Source organism: Oncorhynchus gorbuscha, linkage group LG15 (assembly GCF_021184085.1).
Source record: "Oncorhynchus gorbuscha isolate QuinsamMale2020 ecotype Even-year linkage group LG15, OgorEven_v1.0, whole genome shotgun sequence".
Lineage (NCBI taxonomy): Eukaryota > Metazoa > Chordata > Actinopteri > Salmoniformes > Salmonidae > Oncorhynchus > Oncorhynchus gorbuscha.
Window position 1 is genome coordinate 56,464,121 of NC_060187.1, and position 20,524 is coordinate 56,484,644.

The 20,524-nt window shown below is 43.9% G+C and overlaps 1 protein-coding gene across 3 annotated transcripts in view; it reads right to left on the bottom strand.

The window, feature by feature from the left end:
- LOC123997534 (zinc finger protein 236-like) overlaps positions 1-20,524 on the bottom strand; it is a 108,669-nt gene that overhangs the window by 3,592 nt on the left and 84,553 nt on the right. For all 3 annotated transcript variants that reach the window (XM_046301877.1, XM_046301878.1, XM_046301876.1), the window contains 9 exons: positions 19,928-20,073; positions 18,997-19,219; positions 17,012-17,215; positions 13,883-14,026; positions 12,303-12,469; positions 11,877-11,999; positions 11,552-11,746; positions 9,402-9,531; positions 7,880-8,053 (listed from right to left, as the gene is read on the bottom strand). In XM_046301877.1, coding sequence (XP_046157833.1) covers positions 7,880-8,053; positions 9,402-9,531; positions 11,552-11,746; positions 11,877-11,999; positions 12,303-12,469; positions 13,883-14,026; positions 17,012-17,215; positions 18,997-19,219; positions 19,928-20,073 — 1,506 coding nt within the window. The remainder of the gene's footprint in view (positions 1-7,879; positions 8,054-9,401; positions 9,532-11,551; positions 11,747-11,876; positions 12,000-12,302; positions 12,470-13,882; positions 14,027-17,011; positions 17,216-18,996; positions 19,220-19,927; positions 20,074-20,524) is intronic.

The following is a 20,524-nucleotide window of genomic DNA, read 5'->3' on the forward strand; positions in this document are numbered from 1 at the left end:
TCCTCACTGTGCATGGAGTCAAAATAAACACACGTCCATTTTCCAGGCCGATTGTTAACATCTCCAGTTGCTTTAAACTTCTTAATTTTTGCAGATAGTGGAAATGGGCATTTTCAACCATTGAGCTACATTCTTATAGCCATTTCCTGATTTGTGCAGCTCAACAACCTTTTGTCGCACATCATTACTGTATTCTCGGGTCTTTCCCATAGTGATGGATGACTATGGGAACCTGGCCTGTGTGTCACATCGTATTTATACCCCAGTGAAACAGGAAGTCATGGCTTACCACTTAAGTGGTAAGAATAGATTTACACAGCCTGTTTTGCTCATATTTACCAAGGGTGCCAATATTAGTGGAGGGCTCTGTACATATGAGATGAGTAAAACAGTATGTGAACATTATTAAAGTGACTAGTGTTCCATTATTAAAGTGGCCAGAGATTTCATGTCTATGTACATAGGGCAGCAGCCTCTAAGGTGCAGGGTTGAGTGGCAGGCTAGTGGTGGCTATCACCATTGAGACCGTGTCTGTGCCTCGACCTAGGTTGGGCAAAACTAAACATGGCGGTGTTCGCCTTAGCAATCTCACTAGGATAAAGACCACCTCCATTCCTGTCATTACTGAAAGAGATCATGATACCTCACATCTCAAAATAGGGCTACTTAATGTTAGATCCCTTACTTCAAAGGCAATTATAGTCAATGAACTAATCACTGATCATAATCTTGATGTGATTGGCCTGACTGAAACATGGCTTAAGCCTGATGAATTTACTGTGTTAAATGAGGCCTCACCTCCTGGCTACACTAGTGACCATATCCCCCGTGCATCCCGCAAAGGCGGAGGTGTTGCTAACATTTACGATAGCAAATTTCAATTTACAAAAAAAAAAATGACGTTTTCATCTTTTGAGCTTCTAGTCATGAAATCTATGCAGCCTACTCAATCACTTTTTATAGCTACTGTTTACAGGCCTCCTGGGCCATATACAGCGTTTCTCACTGAGTTCCCTGAATTCCTATCGGACCTTGTAGTCATTGCAGATAATATTCTAATCTTTGGTGACTTTAATATTCACATGGAAAAGTCCACAGACCCACTCCAAAAGGCTTTCGGAGCCATCATCGACTCAGTGGGTTTTGTCCAACATGTCTCTGGACCCACTCACTGTCACAGTCATACGCTGGACCTAGTTTTGTCCCATGGAATAAATGTTGTGGATCTTAATGTTTTTCCTCATAATCCTGGACTATCGGACCACCATTTTATTACGTTTGCAATTGCAACAAATAATCTGCTCAGACCCCAACCAAGGAACATCAAAAGTCGTGCTATAAATTCACAGACAACACAAAGATTCCTTGATGCCCTTCCAGACTCCCTCTGCCTACCCAAGGACGCCAGAGGACAAAAATCCGTTAACCACCTAACTGAGGATCTCAATTTAACCTTGCGCAATACCCTAGATGCAGTTGCACCCCTAAAAACTAAAAAAATGTCTCATAAGAAACTAGCTCCCTGGTACACAGAAAATACCTGAGCTCTGAAGCAAGCTTCCAGAAAATTGGAAAGGAAATGGCGCCACACCAAACTGGAAGTCTTCCGACTAGCTTGGAAGGACGGTACCGTGCAGTACCGAAGAGCCCTTACTGCTGCTCGATCATCCTATTTTTCTAACTTAATTGAGGAAAATAAGAACAATCCGAAATTCCTTTTTGATACTGTGGCAAAGCTAACTAAAAAGCAGCATTCCCCAAGAGAGGATGACTTTCACTTTAGCAGTGATAAATTCATGAACTTCTTTGAGGAAAAGATTATGATTATTAGAAAGCAAATTACGGACTCCTCTTTAAACCTGCATATTCCTCCAAACCTCAGTTGTCCTGAGTCTGCACAACTCTGCCAGGACCTAGGATCAAGAGAGACGCTCAAGTGTTTTAGTACTATATCTCTTGACACAATGATGAAAATAATCATGGCCTCTAAACCTTCAAGCTGTATACTGGACCCTATTCCAACTAAACTACTGAAAGAGCTGCTTCCTGTGCTTGGCCCTCCTATGTTGAACATAATAAACGGCTCTCTATCCACTGGATGTGTACCAAACTCACTAAAAGTGGCAGTAATAAAGCCTCTCTTGAAAAAGCCAAACCTTGACCCAGAAAATATAAAAAACTATCGGCCTATATCGAATATTCCATTCCTTTCAAAGATTTTAGAGAAGGCTGTTGCGCAGCAACTCACTGCCTTCCTGAAGACAAACAATGTATACGAAATGCTTCAGTCTGGTTTTAGACCCCATCATAGCACTGAGACGGCACTTGTGAAGGTGGTAAATGACATTTTAATGGCATCGGACCGAGGCTCTGCATCTGTCCTCGTGCTCCTAGACCTTAGTGCTGCTTTTGATACCATCGATCACCACATTCTTTTGGAGAGATTGGAAACCCAAATTGGTCTACACGGACATGTTCTGGCCTGGTTTAGATCTTATCTGTCGGAAAGATATCAGTTTGTCTCTGTGAATGGTTTGTCCTCTGACAAATCAACTGTAAATTTCGGTGTTCCTCAAGGTTCTGTTTTAGGACCACTATTGTTTTCACTATATATTTTACCTCTTGGGGATGTTATTCGAAAACATAATGTAAACTTTCACTGCTATGCGGATGACACACAGCTGTACATTTCAATGAAACATGGTGAAGCCCCAAAATTGCCCTCGCTAGAAGCATGTGTTTCAGACATAAGGAAGTGGATGGCTGCAAACTTTCTACTATTAACCAATTGCTCCTACCTGGCACGCAGGCGTCCCATCTAGAGCTCTGGAAATGCAAATGCGCTACGCTAAATGCTAATAGTACTAGTTAAAACTCAAACGTTCATTAAAATACACATGCAGGGTATTGAATTAAAGCTACACTCGTTGTGAATCCAGGCAACAAGTCAGATTTTTAAAATGCTTTTCGGCGAAAGCATGAGAAGCTATTATCTGATAGCATGTAACACCCCAAAAGACCCGCAGGGGACGTAAACAAAATAATTAGCATAGTCGGCGCTACACAAACCGCACAAATAGAATATAAAACATTCATTACCTTTGACCATCTTCTTAGTTGGCACTCCTAGATGTCCCATAATCACTATTGGGTCTTTTTTTCTATTAAATTGGTCCATATATAGCCTAGATATCGATCTATGAAGACTGTGTGATAAATGGAAAAAAATAGCATTTCATAACGTAACGTCATTTTTTTAAATTCAAAAAGTCGACGATAAACTTTCACAAAACACTTCAAAATACTTTTGTAATGCAACTTTAGGTATTAGTAAACGTTAATAAGCGATCAAATTAATCATGAGACGAAGTGTTTTCTATAGGGGTCCGTCTTGAAATACTGTCTGTGTATTTCTCAACCAACATATCCGGTCGGAGACCGGAAGAAATGGGCTGTCTCTTGTTCGTTTGACCAAGAAACTAATCCTAGGCAAATGACAAGACTGTTGACATCGTGTGGAAGCTGTAGGTACTGCAACCTCAGCCATATTTAATGTCTTTCGCCCATAACAATGGGTTGAAGCGGCAGATGGATATATTTTTCCACTTTCAGTGATCAGATTTTCCTGCACTTTTCAATGAAACGCACGTTCTGCAAAAGTCACAGCCGTGATTTAACCAGTTTTATAAACGTCTGAGTGTTTTCTATCCACACATACTAATCATATGCATATACTATATACCAGGCATGAGTAGCAGGGTGCTGAAATGTTGTGCGATTTTTAACAGAATGTTCGAAAAAGTAGAGGGTAGACTGAAGAGGTTAAACTCGGACAAAACAGAGATGCTTGTTCTAGGTCCCAAGAAACAAAGAGATCTTCTGTTGAATCTGACAATTAATCTCAATGGTTGTACAGTCGTCTCAAATAAAACTGTGAAGGACCTCGGCGTTACTCTGGACCCTGATCTCTCTTTTGAAGAACATATCAAGACCATTTCGAGGACAGCTTTTTTCCATCTACGTAACATTGCAAAAATCAGAAACTTTCTGTCCAAAAATGATGCAGAAAAATTAATCCATGCTTTTGTCACTTCTAGGTTAGACTACGGCAATGCTCTATTTTCCGGCTACCCGGATAAAGCACTAAATAAACTTCAGTTAGTACTAAATACGGCTGCTAGAATCCTGACTAGAACCAAAAAATTTGATCATATTACTCCAGTGCTAGCCTCTCTACACTGGCTTCCTGTCAAAGCAAGGGCTGATTTCAAGGTTTTACTGCTAACCTACAAAGCTTTACATGGGCTTGCTCCTACCTACCTCTCTGATTTGGTCCTGCCGTACATACCTACACGTACGCTACGGTCACAAGACGCAGGCCTCCTAATTGTCCCTAGAATTTCTAAGCAAACAGCTGGAGGCAGGGCTTTCTCCTATAGAGCTCCATTTTTATGGAACGGTCTGCCTACCCATGTAAGAGACGCAAACTCGGTCTCAACCTTTAAGTCTTTACTGAAGAATCATCTCTTCAGTGGGTCATATGATTGAGTGTAGTCTGGCCCAGGAGTGGGAAGGTGAACGGAAAGGCTCTGGAGCAACGAACCGCCCTTGATGTCTCTGCCTGGCCGGCTCCCCTCTTTCCACTGGGATTCTCTGCCTCTAACTCTGTTACGGGGGGCTGAGTCACTAGCTTGCTGGGGCTCTCTCATGCCGTCCCTGGGGGGGGGGGGGGGGGGGTCACCTGGGTGGGTTGATTCACTGTTGTGGTCAAGCCTGTCTGGGTTGGCACCCCCCCCTTGGGTTGTGCCGTGGCGGAGATCTTTGTGGGCTATACTCGGCCTCGTCTCAGGATGGTAAGTTGGTGGTTGAAGATATCCCTCTAGTGGTGTGGGGGCTGTGCTTTGGCAAAGTGGGTGGGGTTATATCCTTCCTGTTTGGCCCTGTCCGGGGGTGTCCTCGGATGGGGCCACAGTGTCTCCTGACCCCTCCTGTCTCAGCCTCCAGTATTTATGCTGCAGTAGTTTATGTGTCGGGGGGGCTAGGGTCAGTTTGTTATATCTGGAGTACTTTTCCTGTCCTATTCGGTGTCCTGTGTGAATCTAAGTGTGCGTTCTCTAATTCTCTCCTTCTCTCTTTCTTTCTCTCTCTCGGAGGACCTGAGCCCTAGGACCATACCCCAGGACTACCTGACATGATGACTCCTTGCTGTCCCCAGTCCACCTGGCCATGTTGCTGCTCCACTTTCAACTGTTCTGCCTTAATATTTTTCAACCATGCTGGTCATTTATGAACATTTGAACATCTTGGCCACGTTCTGTTATAATCTCTACCCGGCACAGCCAGAAGAGGACTGGCCACCCCACATATGCTCTCTCTAATTCTCTCTTTCTTTCTCTCTCTCGGAGGACCTGAGCCCTAGGACCGTGCCCCAGGACTACCTGACATGATGGCTCCTTGCTGTCCCCAGTCCACCTGACTGTGCTGCTGCTCCAGTTTCAACTGTTCTGCCTTATTATTATTCGACCATGCTGGTCATTTATGAACATTTGAACATCTTGGTCATGTTCTGTTATAATCTCTACCCGGCACAGCCAGAAGAAGACTGGCCATCCCACATAGCCTGGTTCCTCTCTAGGTTTCTTCCTAGGTTTTGGCCTTTCTAGGGAGTTTTTCCTAGCCACCGTGCTTTTACACCTGCATTGTTTGCTGTTTGGGGTTTTAGGCTGGATTTCTGTACAGCACTTTGAGATATCAGCTGATGTACGAAGGGCTATATAAATAAATTTGATTTGATTTGATTTGGTGGCTATTTAACAGTCTGATGGCCTTGAGATAGAAGCTGTTTTTCAGTCTCTCGGTCCCAGCTTTGATGCACCTGTACGGATGATAGTGGGGTGAACAGGCTGGTGATTGTCAAGCAAATAACTGTAAAATTAGTATCTCCTGGCTTCTACACAGCCATTTTAAAAAGTGTAATCAATCTATGTACTATAGCCTACACCTTCACAATAAATACATTATTAATTTTAGACAGGTCGAAAGAAGCATGATATGTAGTCTATTTCAGAAGAAAATAATAGCATACTCTGAGTTAGGTCCTGATGTGGCTATGCCAAATGGCTGTGGGCCACACGAGTTCATTTAGCTTAGAATTCCTTGGCATTATTTTATAGCATGAAGAATACAATTGAACAAAGCTGAATAAAATATACAGTACCAGTCAAGAGTTTGGACACACCTATCCATTCAAGAGTTTTTCTATTTTCTACATTGAGAATAGTGAGGACATCAAAACTATGAAATAACATATGGAATCCTGTAGTAATCAAAAAAGTGTTAAACAAATCAAAATATATTTGATATTTTTTGATTCTTCAAAAGTAGCCACCGTTTGCCTTGATGACAGCTTTGCACACTCTTGGCATTCTGTCAACCAGCTTCACCTAGAATGCATTTCCAACAGTCTTGAAGGAGTTTCCACATATATCGTGCACGTGTTGGCTACTTTTCCTTCACTCCGCGGTCCAACTCATCCCAAATCATCTCAATTGGGTTGATGTCGGGTGATTGTGGAGGCCAGGTCATCTGAAGGTGTGTTGGGTCATTGTCCTGTTGAAAAACAAATGATAGTCCCACTAAGCGCAAACCAGATGGGATGGCGTATCGCTGCGGAATGCTGTGGTATCCATGCGGGTTAAGTGTGCCTTGAATTCTAAATAAATCAGTGTCACTAGAAAAGCACCCCCACACCCCCTCCTCCATGCTTCACGGTGGGAACCACACATGCCGAGATAATCTGTTCACCTATTCTGCGTCTCACAAAGACACGGCGGTTGGACGCAAAAATCTCAAATTTGGACTCAGCAGACCAAAGGACAGATTTCCACACGTTTAATGTCCATTGCTCGTATTTCTTGGCTTCAAAAGACTCTACATATGCACCATCGAGAGCATCCTGACCGGTTGCATCACCACCTGGTATGGCAACTGCTCGGCATCCGACCATAAGGCACTACAAAGGGTAGTATGTACACCCAATTTAATCACTGGTTGCCAAGCTTCCTGCCATTCAGGACCTATAAACTAGGCGGTGTTAGAGGAAGGTTCCAGTCACCCAAGTCATAGACTGTTCTTTCTGCTATTGCTCGGCAAGCGGAACCAGAGCGCCAAGTCTAGGTCCAAAAGGCTCCTTAACAGCTTCTACCCCGAATCCAAAAGACTGCTGAAAAATGTATCAAATGACCATCCGGACTATTTACATTGACACCCCTTCGTTTTTACACTGCTGCTACTTGCTGTTTATTATCTATGCAGTCACTTACCTACCCCTACCTACATGTACGACTAACCAGTACCACCGCACATTGACTCGGTACCGGTACCCTCTGCATATAGCCTCGTTATTGTTATTTGTTACTTTTTATTTAAACAATTATTTTAGGTTATTTAGTAAATATATATTTTTACCTCTTTCTTTCACTGTATTGTTGGTGGAGGTCTTGTAAGTAAGAATTTCACTGTAAGGTCTACACCTGTTTTATTCGGCACGTCACCAATAAAATTAGATTTGATCCTTGCTTCAGGTCCTAAGCTACAGGCAGTTAGATTTGTGTATGTCATTTTAGGCGGAAATTGAGGGTCCTATCCAGAAAAGGCTAATAGTCACCGTGGGAACAACACCCCCTATACACTTCCTGATGAACTCAGTCACCGTGTCAATGTTATTCTCTGAGGCTACCCAGAACATATCTCAGTCCGTAAAATAATTTAGAGAAATGGGTGAGAATTTGGGCTGCGGTCCCCATCAATAATGTACTAGCCTCCTCAGAGAGAGAGAGCAAAAGTATTGCGTGTGTGAGTGTGTGTGTCCGTGACTCACCGCAGCCGTGCGACCTCTTCATGTGCAGCTTCATGTTGCTCTTCTGTGTGAAGCTGATGCTGCAGATTTCACACTTGTAGGGCTTCTCCCCTGTGTGTTTGACCGTGTGTACCTGTAGGGCACTCTTTTGGTTGAAGGCCTTGTCACACTGGGAACACTTAAAGGGGCGCTCACCTGCACAAACACAGACAGACACCTTCTCAAGACTTTAAATGAGTACAAAGGTTACTTGCTTGCAAATGGCGGTGCAATTCGCCGGATGAATACAAAACACACATTCTAATTCAATCTTGTGCGTGGTGAAGACAACAAAACGTTGTCTCGCACTAAGATACGTTTGAAATACGGAACAGAAGTACTTCTAAAAAAGTGATTGCGCCTACAGTAATTGAGGAGTTGCAGTATATTACTGCAGGCATTAGCAATTTACATCCCAATTGAATAAAATTGTTATAAAAAATGAAAGGCCTTGTCAGCTTACATTATCTGCTGAGAGATGTGAACCCCTGGCAAAGTGTAAATCAGATTTCCCAATATAACTTGTAGCCTACTGTGCCAATCAGAATAATAGCGTTGCCAGGAGATGCCTCCCATTTAAAAAGGATATGGTCTTTAGAATAATCTTGGAACATAATGACCTGCCATAATTGGTACCATTACAGTGAAAATACACTGACTTCTTTGACTGAAATTAAGGAGACCTGTTATGTCTGCAACTAAGTCCATGGCCATTATTTAAGTACCTCTGCCTCAATCTAAACCATGAAAACTGCACTGTGAGAAAACAGCCACACAATTTGTTGAAGACGATGGAGAGTAAAAACCAATTTCCAGTTCGAAGAGCCCCCCCCCCCCTTAGCTTAAAGATGGGCTAAAAGCAACGGTTGTGATTGTGATGCTTTTCTCTTGCTGATGTAACACTAGCAAGCTAGGCTGTCGTGTGTACGAGCTCCCTTACAGTCTCTCCTGCTGGGGACGATAAGAGGTAAGACAGGACCCCCCCCACACCGGTTCAGCTGCCCCAGAGGGCCCTTCAACACACAACATTACAGCAATCTCACCCCTGCCTGCCACTGACACAGCCATTGAGTGGGTGGCCATAAGAGTAGGCAATAAGTACCAACGAGTCAAAACGTTCAAGTCGCACTTCACCTTAATTACTTACCTCTACAGAACTAAAGGTTCCAATTCAAAAGAAGCAAAAGGCACATCCTACTTTGTCGTGTCGGGTTGTGTTAAATTCACATTAGGAGAGAACATGATTGATGTGCTCTGAAGAAGTGCATTTGGTCATTTTGCCATTGAGGCACATTAAATCATTTTCCTAAGGTCTTTGAAGTGTCCCAAATGCCTGATGGAAGGTCACTCTAGACGAGGACTCGGATGGCAACTTCATTCATATGCTACATTTTCACTTTCGCTCTGTCGAGGCTGGGATGTACAATAGTTCTAAATAGAATACTAGTCAGAGATTTATTCAAGTGAACGTTGTGTGCGCGCGCAGGTGCGTGTGTGGGATTACCTGTGTGTGTGCGGTTGTGTCTCTCTAGTTGGCTGGGCTTGGCGAAGGCTTTATCACAGGAGGAGCATTTGAAGAACTTGGGCCTTTGGGAGCCCAGTGAGGGTCCTCGCTGGTGGACACGCTCGTGATCCTGTAGGAGAAAGAGGTCAGAGGTCCCAGTGACAGAAAATGTGAAACAGAGCAAATATGTTACAAAAACAAATTCTGCAATTTGCACGAGAACTGGCCTGCCAATTGCGCCAGCGTACACTTAAAACCATTGGAAAACCCAAAAAACCATCCCAAAAAATTATAATTCTAATGCAGGAACCATCCAGAAACCACCGATTCCAATGATGAACCATCCAGAAACACAAAAGTCTACTGACAAACCATCAATAAAGCTCAAAGTCTAATGAAAAAGACTGAAGAAAACTCCTGTCTAGTCATGAACAAAGAAACAAGGAGGCCAGTCTCGTCATAGGATAGTGTGCTGAGTGAAAAGGATAGTATAGTAGCCCCGATTGCTTTTAAGATCAAGGAAAAACTAGCAGCAACTGAACGTTTCTAAAATAACTTCTTCTACATGTCCCCAGAGTCATAGGAAAGTCTAAGCAAGCAAACCAACTACACAGACAAATGAGTGTGAGCGTGTGAACATGCGCCCAAACTTTTGGTCTGGTGGGCCAAATGTTGTCCAGGGTGAAGTTTGGCCTGCGGGCCTCACTTTCAGCATCCTTGGTATTTACCTTTAAATAAAAGCTACTCAACTCCTTAACATTATTGCTAAAAGTACTGGCCTCTCCCGCTTAACTATTGCTGAAACTCCATCTCTAAATTACATCATGAAGTTAATGAACCCAGCAACAGTTAAGTGGAGAAAAAAAAAAAAAACATGAATGAATCATTCTCTAATCTCGGACACCCAGAACTAAAATCTGTTGCGTAATTGCATCAAATGCTTAATAAGCTTAATGTACTAACAAAGCATCCACCCCTCTAAACAGAAACTCAAGCCAGTTTCAGGGAAGTCTATGGGCCAAATGTCCCCTCTGGGCTTACATGGGGCTGCTGATTAGCATGGGACAGGCTTTGATACCGTTCTAGCCGCGCTCCACCTACCCAAAGGAGCATTTAATTCCATAAACGAGATGAGGAAAGCATTTGGGAGCAGGATGAGCAAGGAATGAGGGGGGGTGTCACTGAGCCAGAGAAGATGTATAAGTATCTTAACACACACAAACGCTCTCTGAATGACGCACAATCAAACACACATGTAATATGCGCTCTCTCTTGTTCATACACATGGACACAGACACACCATCAGGGGATCACACGTGTCATATTAGGCAAAGACGGACACACACTCAGTACACACACAGACAGTACACACACACACAGCCCACACACACAGCACACATCCAAGGACAGAGGAGGACATTGAGGAGTTGCAGAACAGCATGGCTCTCAGACTGGACGAGAGCAGCTTGTAGGGGGCTGACCTCTGCATATTGACCTACAAATTAGGTCAAGCTCCTGCCTCTCCTCAATGCTTCCCACTGTTTACGTGCTGGAGTGGAGCTATTAAATGGAGAACCTCTCTTCCTTGGGCAGCCGTATCGTCATGAGTAGATTACGACAGCATTGTCAGAGGAGACAAAGTGTGCACTCAGCTGTTAACTTTTACCTCTCGCTCCTCCCGGGGCTTATTACCCTGTCAGGAGGCAGGAGGCGTTTGGGACACAGAGGGAAGAATGACAGTTGGTGTATCGTTCTTACGAGACCACGTCAGAAACTGAAGCAGCAGAAGAGAAGGCTTCAGTCATAGTGCTCAGGTCCTCTAAGGCGATTGTGTTTAAACTCCCCTGAACGCTGAGAAACTTTCAGCTGTTTTGACCCACTCCGTCCTCCGCCCAGAATACACTCAAGAGTACTCAGAGCTGGCCCCATAGGAAACAATTATCCAGAGTTTAACTCTGCTCTGAGGGCAGGACAACTACTATCAGGGAATGGAAGGAATACATACAACATATAAACGTGCTGTAGTGTGTGTCTGCCCAGACCTACGGTGCTTTATTTTGCCACACACTCCGCAAACTTGACAGTGTTCCAAGCTATATAGTCCAGTCTCCAGTGTGTTTGTTGGTGACTGTGTGTCTGTCCCTGCTTACCTTTAAGTGAGTAGCTCTTTTGAAGGCCTTGCCACACACTCTGCAGACGTGGCACCGGTCCTTGCCGTGGGCCTGCCTGCAGTGGCGTCGCAGCGTGTTGGCACTCTGACACACCTGATCGCAGTAGAAACACTGGTTCTGCTTCTGGTTATGCCCCTGGTCCTCCTTCCCCACCGCCTGGCCCTCCTCTGATAGCTGGTTTCAACACAACACACACATCACACACACATTATCATACCCACCACCCTGTCCTTCTTAGACATCTGTTAACAACACAACACACGTACAGGTACATGCGCACACACACGCACAGTGGCTGACTGACCCTGTATACATTGTCAGGTTGTCCCTCAGTGACCTGGGGGTGATGACTGATCAGTATGACCTGCTGGGTGGCCTGTTGTCCTGAGAGATCCTGGTCACTGAGCACAGTTTGGTACTGCTGACTCTATGGAGAGAAGATACTCACTGTTACTGTGTGTGTGTGTGCATGTGTGCGTGTAACACGTTCAACTATACTTGTGAGTACCAGAAGTCCTCGCAAGAATAGTAAACCAACCAAAATTCAGAGAAATGGTCCTCACTTGTAAAAAGTATATTTTAGGCTTAGGTTTAGATTTGGGGTTAAGTTTAAGGTCAGTGTTTAGGGAAAATGTGATTTTCAATGGGAATATATTGTTTTTCAGAGTGGTTACCTGTGTATGTGTGTGTGTGTATGTGCATGATTGTGTGTGTGTTTCAGAGTGGTTACCTGTGCGTTGAAGTTGAGCGTGAATTGAGGTTGAGCGTCCAGCATACCCTGTGTGTCTGCCAGTGTGAGAGTCACGCTGCCGTCGCTGGCCATGCTCGATGATGACATCACCAGGCTCTGGGAGCCAGCAGTCTGCGATAGGGAGGTGCTAGGCGGCAGGCTGGTGACTGACAGGAGAGACAGGAAGTAGGTGAGAATTTATCTTGACAGAAATACTTGCGAGATTTTAAAAAGCCATTTTTGTGCTATGCCATTGAAAATGAATTGGCTATGCATTTTCAAATGGGTAGAATGATGCACTGTGGCATATGATAATCGCAAGGAGAGCAAGCCAGCGGAAATTGACTGGGAGTGGATTGGGCAGATACCTGAAAACGCCACATGAACAGCAAATACGTGAAAAAAAAGCACATTTTATGAGAAGTTATCAGACAATTTACTTGTTCTCTGCGGCATAATTTAAAATTGTGGTGTGACAGTGTCAAGGGAAATTAGGCCTAGCAGCTTGCCATCACTCACCACTACAAGGAATCTTGGCCATAATGTTCCACAGTGTAAAAATGTGAAAGGCCAAGAACCCCTTAGGCCTAAACCTCAACTAAATATTGTAATGAATGACGTGGAAATTGAGCAAGTTGAGGTGACTAAACTGCTTGGAGTAACTCTGGATTGTAAAACTGCCGTGGTCAAAACATGTTGATACAAAAGTAGCTAAGATGGGGAGAAGTATGTCCATAATCTTAACAACACTATCGACAAGGCAGGTACTACAGGCCCTGGTTTTGTCGCACCTGGACTACTGTTCAGTCGTGTGGTCAAGTGCCACAAAGAGGGACGTTGGAAAATTACAATTGGCTCTGAACAGGGCAGCATGGCTGGCCCTTAAATGTACATGGAGAGCCAACAATGATATGCATTTCAATCTCTCATGGCTCAAAGTAGAGGAGAGATGGACTTCATCACTACTTATTTTTGTAAGAAATGTTGACATGCTGATTGCGCCGAGGTGTCTGTTTAAACTACTGGCACACAGCTCGAACACCCGTGCATACCCCACAAGACATGCCACCGGAGGTCTCTTCACAATCCTCAGGTCCAGAACAGACTATGGGAGGCACACAGTCCTACATTGAGCCATGGCTACATGGAACTCTATTTCACATCAGGTAACTGACGCAAGCAGTAGAATCAGATTTTTTTTTTTTTTACGATAAAAATACACCCTATGGGATAGCGGGGACTGTGAAGATGCAAACACACATGAACAGACACGCATACCAAAACGACCAAACTCCTCGCAACGCCTATTCATTGTTTGTAACAGAATGTTGACCACTTGAGTTGAGAGGAGATCGATGACGATGGCTCCGAGAAGTTGACGAAACTCCACAAGTGATGAGCGTTGAGAGGTACTGCAATCAGAGTGTTAATTGACCCATCTCTCCAGCTCTCCCGCTGAACGAATCACTCAACACACTTTACGTCACAGGCCTTTCACTGTGCGCTCCAAGCGGGCTGCACAATGGGTGAGTAGATGCAAACATACACACACAGCAGTCAGTGCTGCTGCCAGCCCTTACCAGTCATGCCCGCGTTGCTCTGAGGTAGAAGGTGGTCATTGCCAATGGTGAGGGTGGCACCTGTGGTTTGGTGGGATGCCAGCCTGATCCCGCCAATCATCTCTCCGCCACCATGGGTGCCGTGCTGCTGGAGGAGGTCTTGACCTTCAGGATGAGAGAAAATACATTTGATCTCCATCCAACAGTGACGTGACTGAATTATCTTCCCCCGCCCCTTTTTCCTTTTTCTTCGTCCTACAGTCTTCATCTCTCCGTTATTGGCTTTGTTTACATTCATGCAAAGTTTGGTCACAGAATGACAGCACAAGAAGCACGAACCAGCATTCTGTTATCAAACTTAGCATCTGCACTGTTCGTCAAGTAAATGTGTTTTTGCACATTTTTCTGTGGAAATTGTTAAAAGTCGCACTTGTGCATAGAGTTGTATGTTTAACTTTGAAATCATTGGTTTTTGTTTGGCATAAAACCATTTTTAGTTTCAGCATCACTCCATTAAATTGCTACCGTGAAATTGCCTCTCTGTGATGAAGCACTTTAAATGTCATTTTATGACTTAAATGTAATTCCCGGGCAGAGTGCAGGGGAACTGATTCTGAGCTGGATATAGGTATACCGGATTAAGTTTTGGCTATTGTAGGAGGATGTTTGAATGTGTATGCATTAGAGTGAATCAAACTTGTGCCTGTGAGTGTGTGTGTGTGACTGTGTCCAGTATGTCAATTGACACACAAACACCTAACTTACATTTCTGTGGAATGTGAGTGCCACAATGACATATTTAGGGCAAAAAAGTATTTAGTCAGCCACAAGTTGTGCAAGTTCTCCCACTTAAAAAGATGAGAGAGGCCTGTAATATTCATCATAGGTACACGTCAACTATGACAGACAAAATTAGAGAAAAAAATCAAGAATATCACATTGTAGGATTTTTAATGAATTTATTTGCAAATTATGGTGGAAAATAAGTATTTGATTACCTACAAAGAAGCAAGATTTCTGGCTCTCACAGACCTGTAACTTCTTCTTTAAGAGGCTCCTCTGTCCTCCACTCGTTACCTGTATTAATGGCACCTGTTTGAACTTGTTATCAGTATAAAATACACCTGTCCACAACCTCAAACAGTCACACTCCAAACTCCACTATGGCCAAGACCAAAGAGCTGTCAAAGGACACCAGAAACAAAATTGTAGACCTGCACCAGGCTGGGAAGACTGAATCTGCAATAGGTAAGCAGCTTGGTTTGAAGAAAATCAACGGTGGGAGCAATTATAATGGAAGAGATACAAGACCACTGATAATCTCCCTCGATCTGGGGCTCCACGCAAGATCTCACCCCGTGCGGTCAAAATGATCACAAGAACAGTGAGCAAAAATCCCAGAACCACACGGGGGGGGACCTAGTAAATGACAAGCAGAGAGCTGGGACCAAAGTAACAAAGCCTACCATCAGTAACACACTACGCCGCCAGGGACTCAAATCCTGCAGTGCCAGTGTCCCCCTGCTTAAGCCAGTACATGTCCAGGCCCATCTGAAGTTTGCCAGAGAGCATTTGGATGATCCAGAAGAAAATTGGGAGAATGTCATATGGTCAGATGAAACCAAAATATAACTTTTTGGTAAAAACTCAACTCGTCATGTTTGGAGGACAAAGAATGCTGAGTTGCATCCAAAGAACACCATACCTACTGTGAAGCATGGGGGTGGAAACATCATGCTTTGGGGCTGTTTTTCTGCAAAAGGGACCAGGACGACTGATCCGTGTAAAGGAACGAATGAATGGGGCCATGTATCGTGAGATTTTGAGTGAAAACCTCCTTCCATCAGCAAGGGCATTGAAGATGAAACGTGGCTGGGTCTTTCAGCATGACAATGATCCCAAACACACCGCCCGGGCAAGGAAGGAGTGGCTTCATAAGAAGCATTTCAAGGTCCTGGTGTGGCCTAACCAGTCTCCAGATCTCAACCCCATAGAAAATCTTTGGAGGGAGTTGAAAGTCCGTGTTGCCCAGCAACAGCCCCAAAACATCACTGCTCTAGAGGAGATCTGCATGGAGGAATGGGCCAAAATACCAGCAACAGTGTGTGAAAACCTTGTGAAGACTTACAGAAAACGTTTGACCTCTGTCATAGCCAACAAAGGGTATATAACAAAGTATTGAGATAAACCTTTGTTATTGACCAAATACTTATTTTCCACCATAATTTGCAAATAAATTCATTACATATCCTACAATGTGATTTTCTGGATTTTTTTTCTCTCATTTTGTCTGTCATAGTTGAAGTGTACCTATGATGAAAATTACAGGCCTCATCTTTTTAAATGGGAGAACTTGCACAATTGATGGCTGACTAAATACTTTTTTGCCCCACTGTATCTCACGATTAAGTATCCTTGAAGCGCTGTTGACGCATCTGTACAGTATACCAATTATAGTCTCATGAAAAGATGTGTTACTGACCTTTTTATCCCTACAATCTCTTTGTGAACTTGGTTTGTTGAATTAAAGTGAAGGGAAAAATAGATGATTGTACTCCTGTGAGCCAGCTGGTTTAGCTGTCACGTGTGTGTGTGTGGGCATGAGCGAGTGAGTGCCTATGGTGAGTGTCTGCATGTTTGTCTGTAGCTGCGTGTGTGTGTGTTTTCCCTAAGTGTGCACTGTGTACAATATGTTATTTTTTGGGAAACCCGACCAAATTCACATAAAAATGTGTGTTATGCAATTCTCATTGAAAGCAAGCCTAAGAAGCGGTAGATCTGTTCTATGTGCACCTCTTCTTTGCTTCCCTTTCTTAAGTTTAGTTTTTGAGTATTACACTTTCGATTTTGCACACTAGCTTCAAACAGCTGGGGGAAAAAATGTGGTTTTGGAAAATATATTTCTCAGCGTTTTAGATGATACAATGATTTGCTACACTATACTTGCTTGTTTTGTCGCATAAACTGAAATTAAGTCAACCAGGAAATGGCAGAGCAATTCCTGCATAGTGCATCTTTAAAAGCATATTGGATTGGTGCAAGCATTAGCTGGAGAGTTTCCTTCTTTTTTAAATCCATGATGGGGAGCGTGCAAGTGTACACTTTGGGAGAAGTATGGAGAATAGGGACAGATCATTTGTGTGTGTCTACCTGATATGGTGAGTGTGATCTCCTGGGGGTGGTTGCCTGCAGCAGTGTTGCCCCCAGCAGCAGCGTTGGCCTGGGCCTGGACATGAGCTAGAGCCTGGGTGAGGCTGGAGTTGTTGATGGTCAGGGTGATCTCCTGAGCACCATGAGCCCCACTGGACACCAGGCCTGGAGCATTCATCACATGGCTCAGGTCCTGATGAGAACCTAAAGGGGGAAGGAGAGAAAACAGGGAGATACAGAAGCCATCATTAACTAATTGACTCTTCACACTTCTATCCTTCCTCTCCCCTTTTCATCCCTCTTCTCCTTATCCCCATTTTACTCCCTCCCTCCCTCCATCTATTCTCTCCTCTCCTCTCCCGCCATCTCCCATGGCTTAGACTGACACCCTATGCTGTCAAAGTAGGTCCAGCTGGTGTGAAAGCATGGCTGTGGAACAAACTCATTGTGACAGTTTCCTCAAGGTGGAGCCACACATCACATACCACTCATATCAACAAAATAAAGCTGTAGAGCCCAAAAGAGAGGAGAGGATATGAGTAGAAGAGACATTGTCAGCTGCACACATTAGTTAAGAAACACTTTAGTGAAACATCTACCCATTTTAAGTTTGGCTGCAAGGAAGCAAAAAGGATTCGGCGTCGTCGAGGAAAATCCAGAATTGTATTAAGTATTGATAATGACCACGTTTACATGCACACCAATATCCTGTTATTATTCACAATACTCAAGTATTCTGTTTTTGAGTTGATGCATATAAACATCATATCCCGTTTACAATAACCCAAAAAAGCTTGCATCCCGGTTATGAGAAACCCGGAAAAAGATGCCTGGGATATGCAGATCGAAGACGGGATACTGTGGCATGTAAAAATCGTATCCCCCTTAATGTTCTTTTTGCGGTCTGCGGAGGCCGAGTTTAGCTTTTCATGGGTGTTGTGTGATGTTTTCATCTGATTGTCAAACAAATCACTTCAAAAAGTATTTTTTTATTCTGCTTATAATTTCCGACATTTGGTAGGCCATATTATAATTTCCGACATTTGGTAGGCCATATTATAATTTCCGACATTTGGTAGGCCATATTATAATTTCCGACATTTGGTAGGCCATATTATAATTTCCGACATTTGGTAGGCCATTTGTCAACTAAAGTTTGATACATGCAGTGTCCATATTTCAGTTACTATTCGAATTAAACCATATGACCTTAAATGAGGAACATTCTGTTTATTCATGGTTACAGGGATAAGACTTTAAGCGGGATATGAACTACAATCTGGAACACAGTGTGCATGTAAATGTGGTCAATGTTAGCATAGGAATGCATATGAGAGGTATGGGGGAGAAGACGGGAGCACCATGCACCTGTGTTGTCAAATAAAATGTATGCATCTGTTGAGGGAACAGGTCAATTGAAGAGAAGAAAATGTGTACATCGAAAAGGCACTACAGTTTCTGCTTTGAACAGAAAATGCTCCATCTTGAAAACCGTGAATGCTGACATGCACAATGCTTTGGGATTGTAATGGACTAATAAACTAATAAACATAACCAACTGACATTTACTCTTGAGGTGCTGACTTGTTGCACCCTCAACAACTACTGTGATTATTATTAATTATTATGAACATTGGCCATGTTCTGTTATAATCTCCACCCGGCACAGCCAGAAGAGGACTGGCCACCCCTCATAGCCTGGTTCCTCTTTAGGGTTCCTCCTAGGTTTTGGCCTTTCTAGGGAGTTTTTCCTAGCCACCATGCTTCTACACCTGCATTGCTTGCTATTTGGGGTTTTAGGCTGGGTTTCTGTACAGCACTTTGATATATCAGCTGAGGGCTATATAAATACATTTGATTTTAATTTGATTTGATAACACAAGTGAACTTTCCGAGGGAACTACCCCTTCAATTCTCCTGAGGGATCATGTCAGTATAGGAACAGAAATGCGAAATTCCGGGGTGAAGATGGGACCACCATGCACCTGTGATGTCGTGCTCGCCAAGGCTACCCATGGTGATGTGGCCGGGGCCGATAGCGGGGGGGTGCAGAGCCAGGCTGGTGAGCGGGTGCAGGACCACATTGGAGCTGGACGCCGAGGGGTCTCCCGTGGCCATGAGGTGGGCACCAGGGTGGCTGGTCAGGCTTCCGTCTCCTGTCAGGGCGTGGGAGAGGAGACCTCCCTGCTGGAGGATGGCTGGGTCAATCTGGAGGGGATGGGGGAATACCAATGAGTCAACACAAGAGAGGGGTAGGAGGGAGAGAGCGAGAGAAAGAGAGGTGAAAGAGAGAGAGAGAGAGAGAGAGAGGTGAAAGAGAGAGAGGTGAATAGAGAGAGAGGAGAGAGATAAAAAAAAGAGATGAAACAGAGAGAGAGCGAGAGAGAGAAAGAGAGAGAGGGAGAGAGAGGTGAAAGAGAGAGAGAGAGGTGAAAGAGAGAGAGAGAGGTGAAAAAGAGAGAGGGAGAGAGAGGTGAAGAGAGAGGGAGAGAGAGGTGAAATAGAGAGAGAGGGAGAGAGAGAGGAAGAGAGAGGTGAAAGAGAGAGAGGAAGAGAGAGGTGAAAGAGAGAGAGAGAGAGAGAGGGAGAGAGAGAAAGAGAGAGGTGAATAGAGAGGAGAGAGAAAGAGAGATATGAAAGAGAAAGAGGTGAAAGAGAAAGAGAGAGAGAGAAAGACAGAGATGAATGAGAAAGAGAAAGCGATAGGGGAGCAGAGGAGAGTTAGGACAGATGATGAAAAAGAGGGAACAAAGGGAGAAGGAGAGGTGGAGCAAAGGAGAGGAAAGAGAGGGTGAGAAGTAGGTGACACTGGCAGTGACAAGCACACACACACACACACACACACACACACACACACACACACACACACACACACACACACACACACACACACACACACACACACACACACACAACCTGCAGTGTGATGTTGTTGATGTTGCTGGAGTCGATGCCAGAGATCTGGACGTTGGGACACACTAGGTTGGCAGAGGTGAGCTGGAGGTGGATGCCCTCCAGAGTAGCCAGACCCTCCGACAGAGACACTGTCAGGTCACCACCCGCTACAATAGAATCACAAACCACACTATTAGATTAGAAGACCTTAATTGTCCCAAGCTTGGATAATTCAACTTGTATTTTAAGGCATCGAGTTTGTACACATAACGGGCTGTTATAAAAAGCAGACTCCCATTCTGTGATATTTATAGACATTTTCTATCGTTTAAATGAATCACAAAACACCCATCTATTCTGGAAGAATGGCATTTAGAAATGCATGATGAGCCCAGTTCACCTGTCTAGACTCTAAACCCACCATAATCCAAAGTATAAGGTGTGGGACTTTCAGAAATAACTTCAATTATGTAATTTAATGCAGATTCACATAATAAAAAAATGAATGGTAATAATTCAGATTTTTCTGTGTTTGCTCAATGTGCCTTCCGTCTGCTCGAACAGATAAGAGGAGTGGCTCAGAGTAACTTATCATCCAACGGGGGATCTTCGAGGGAA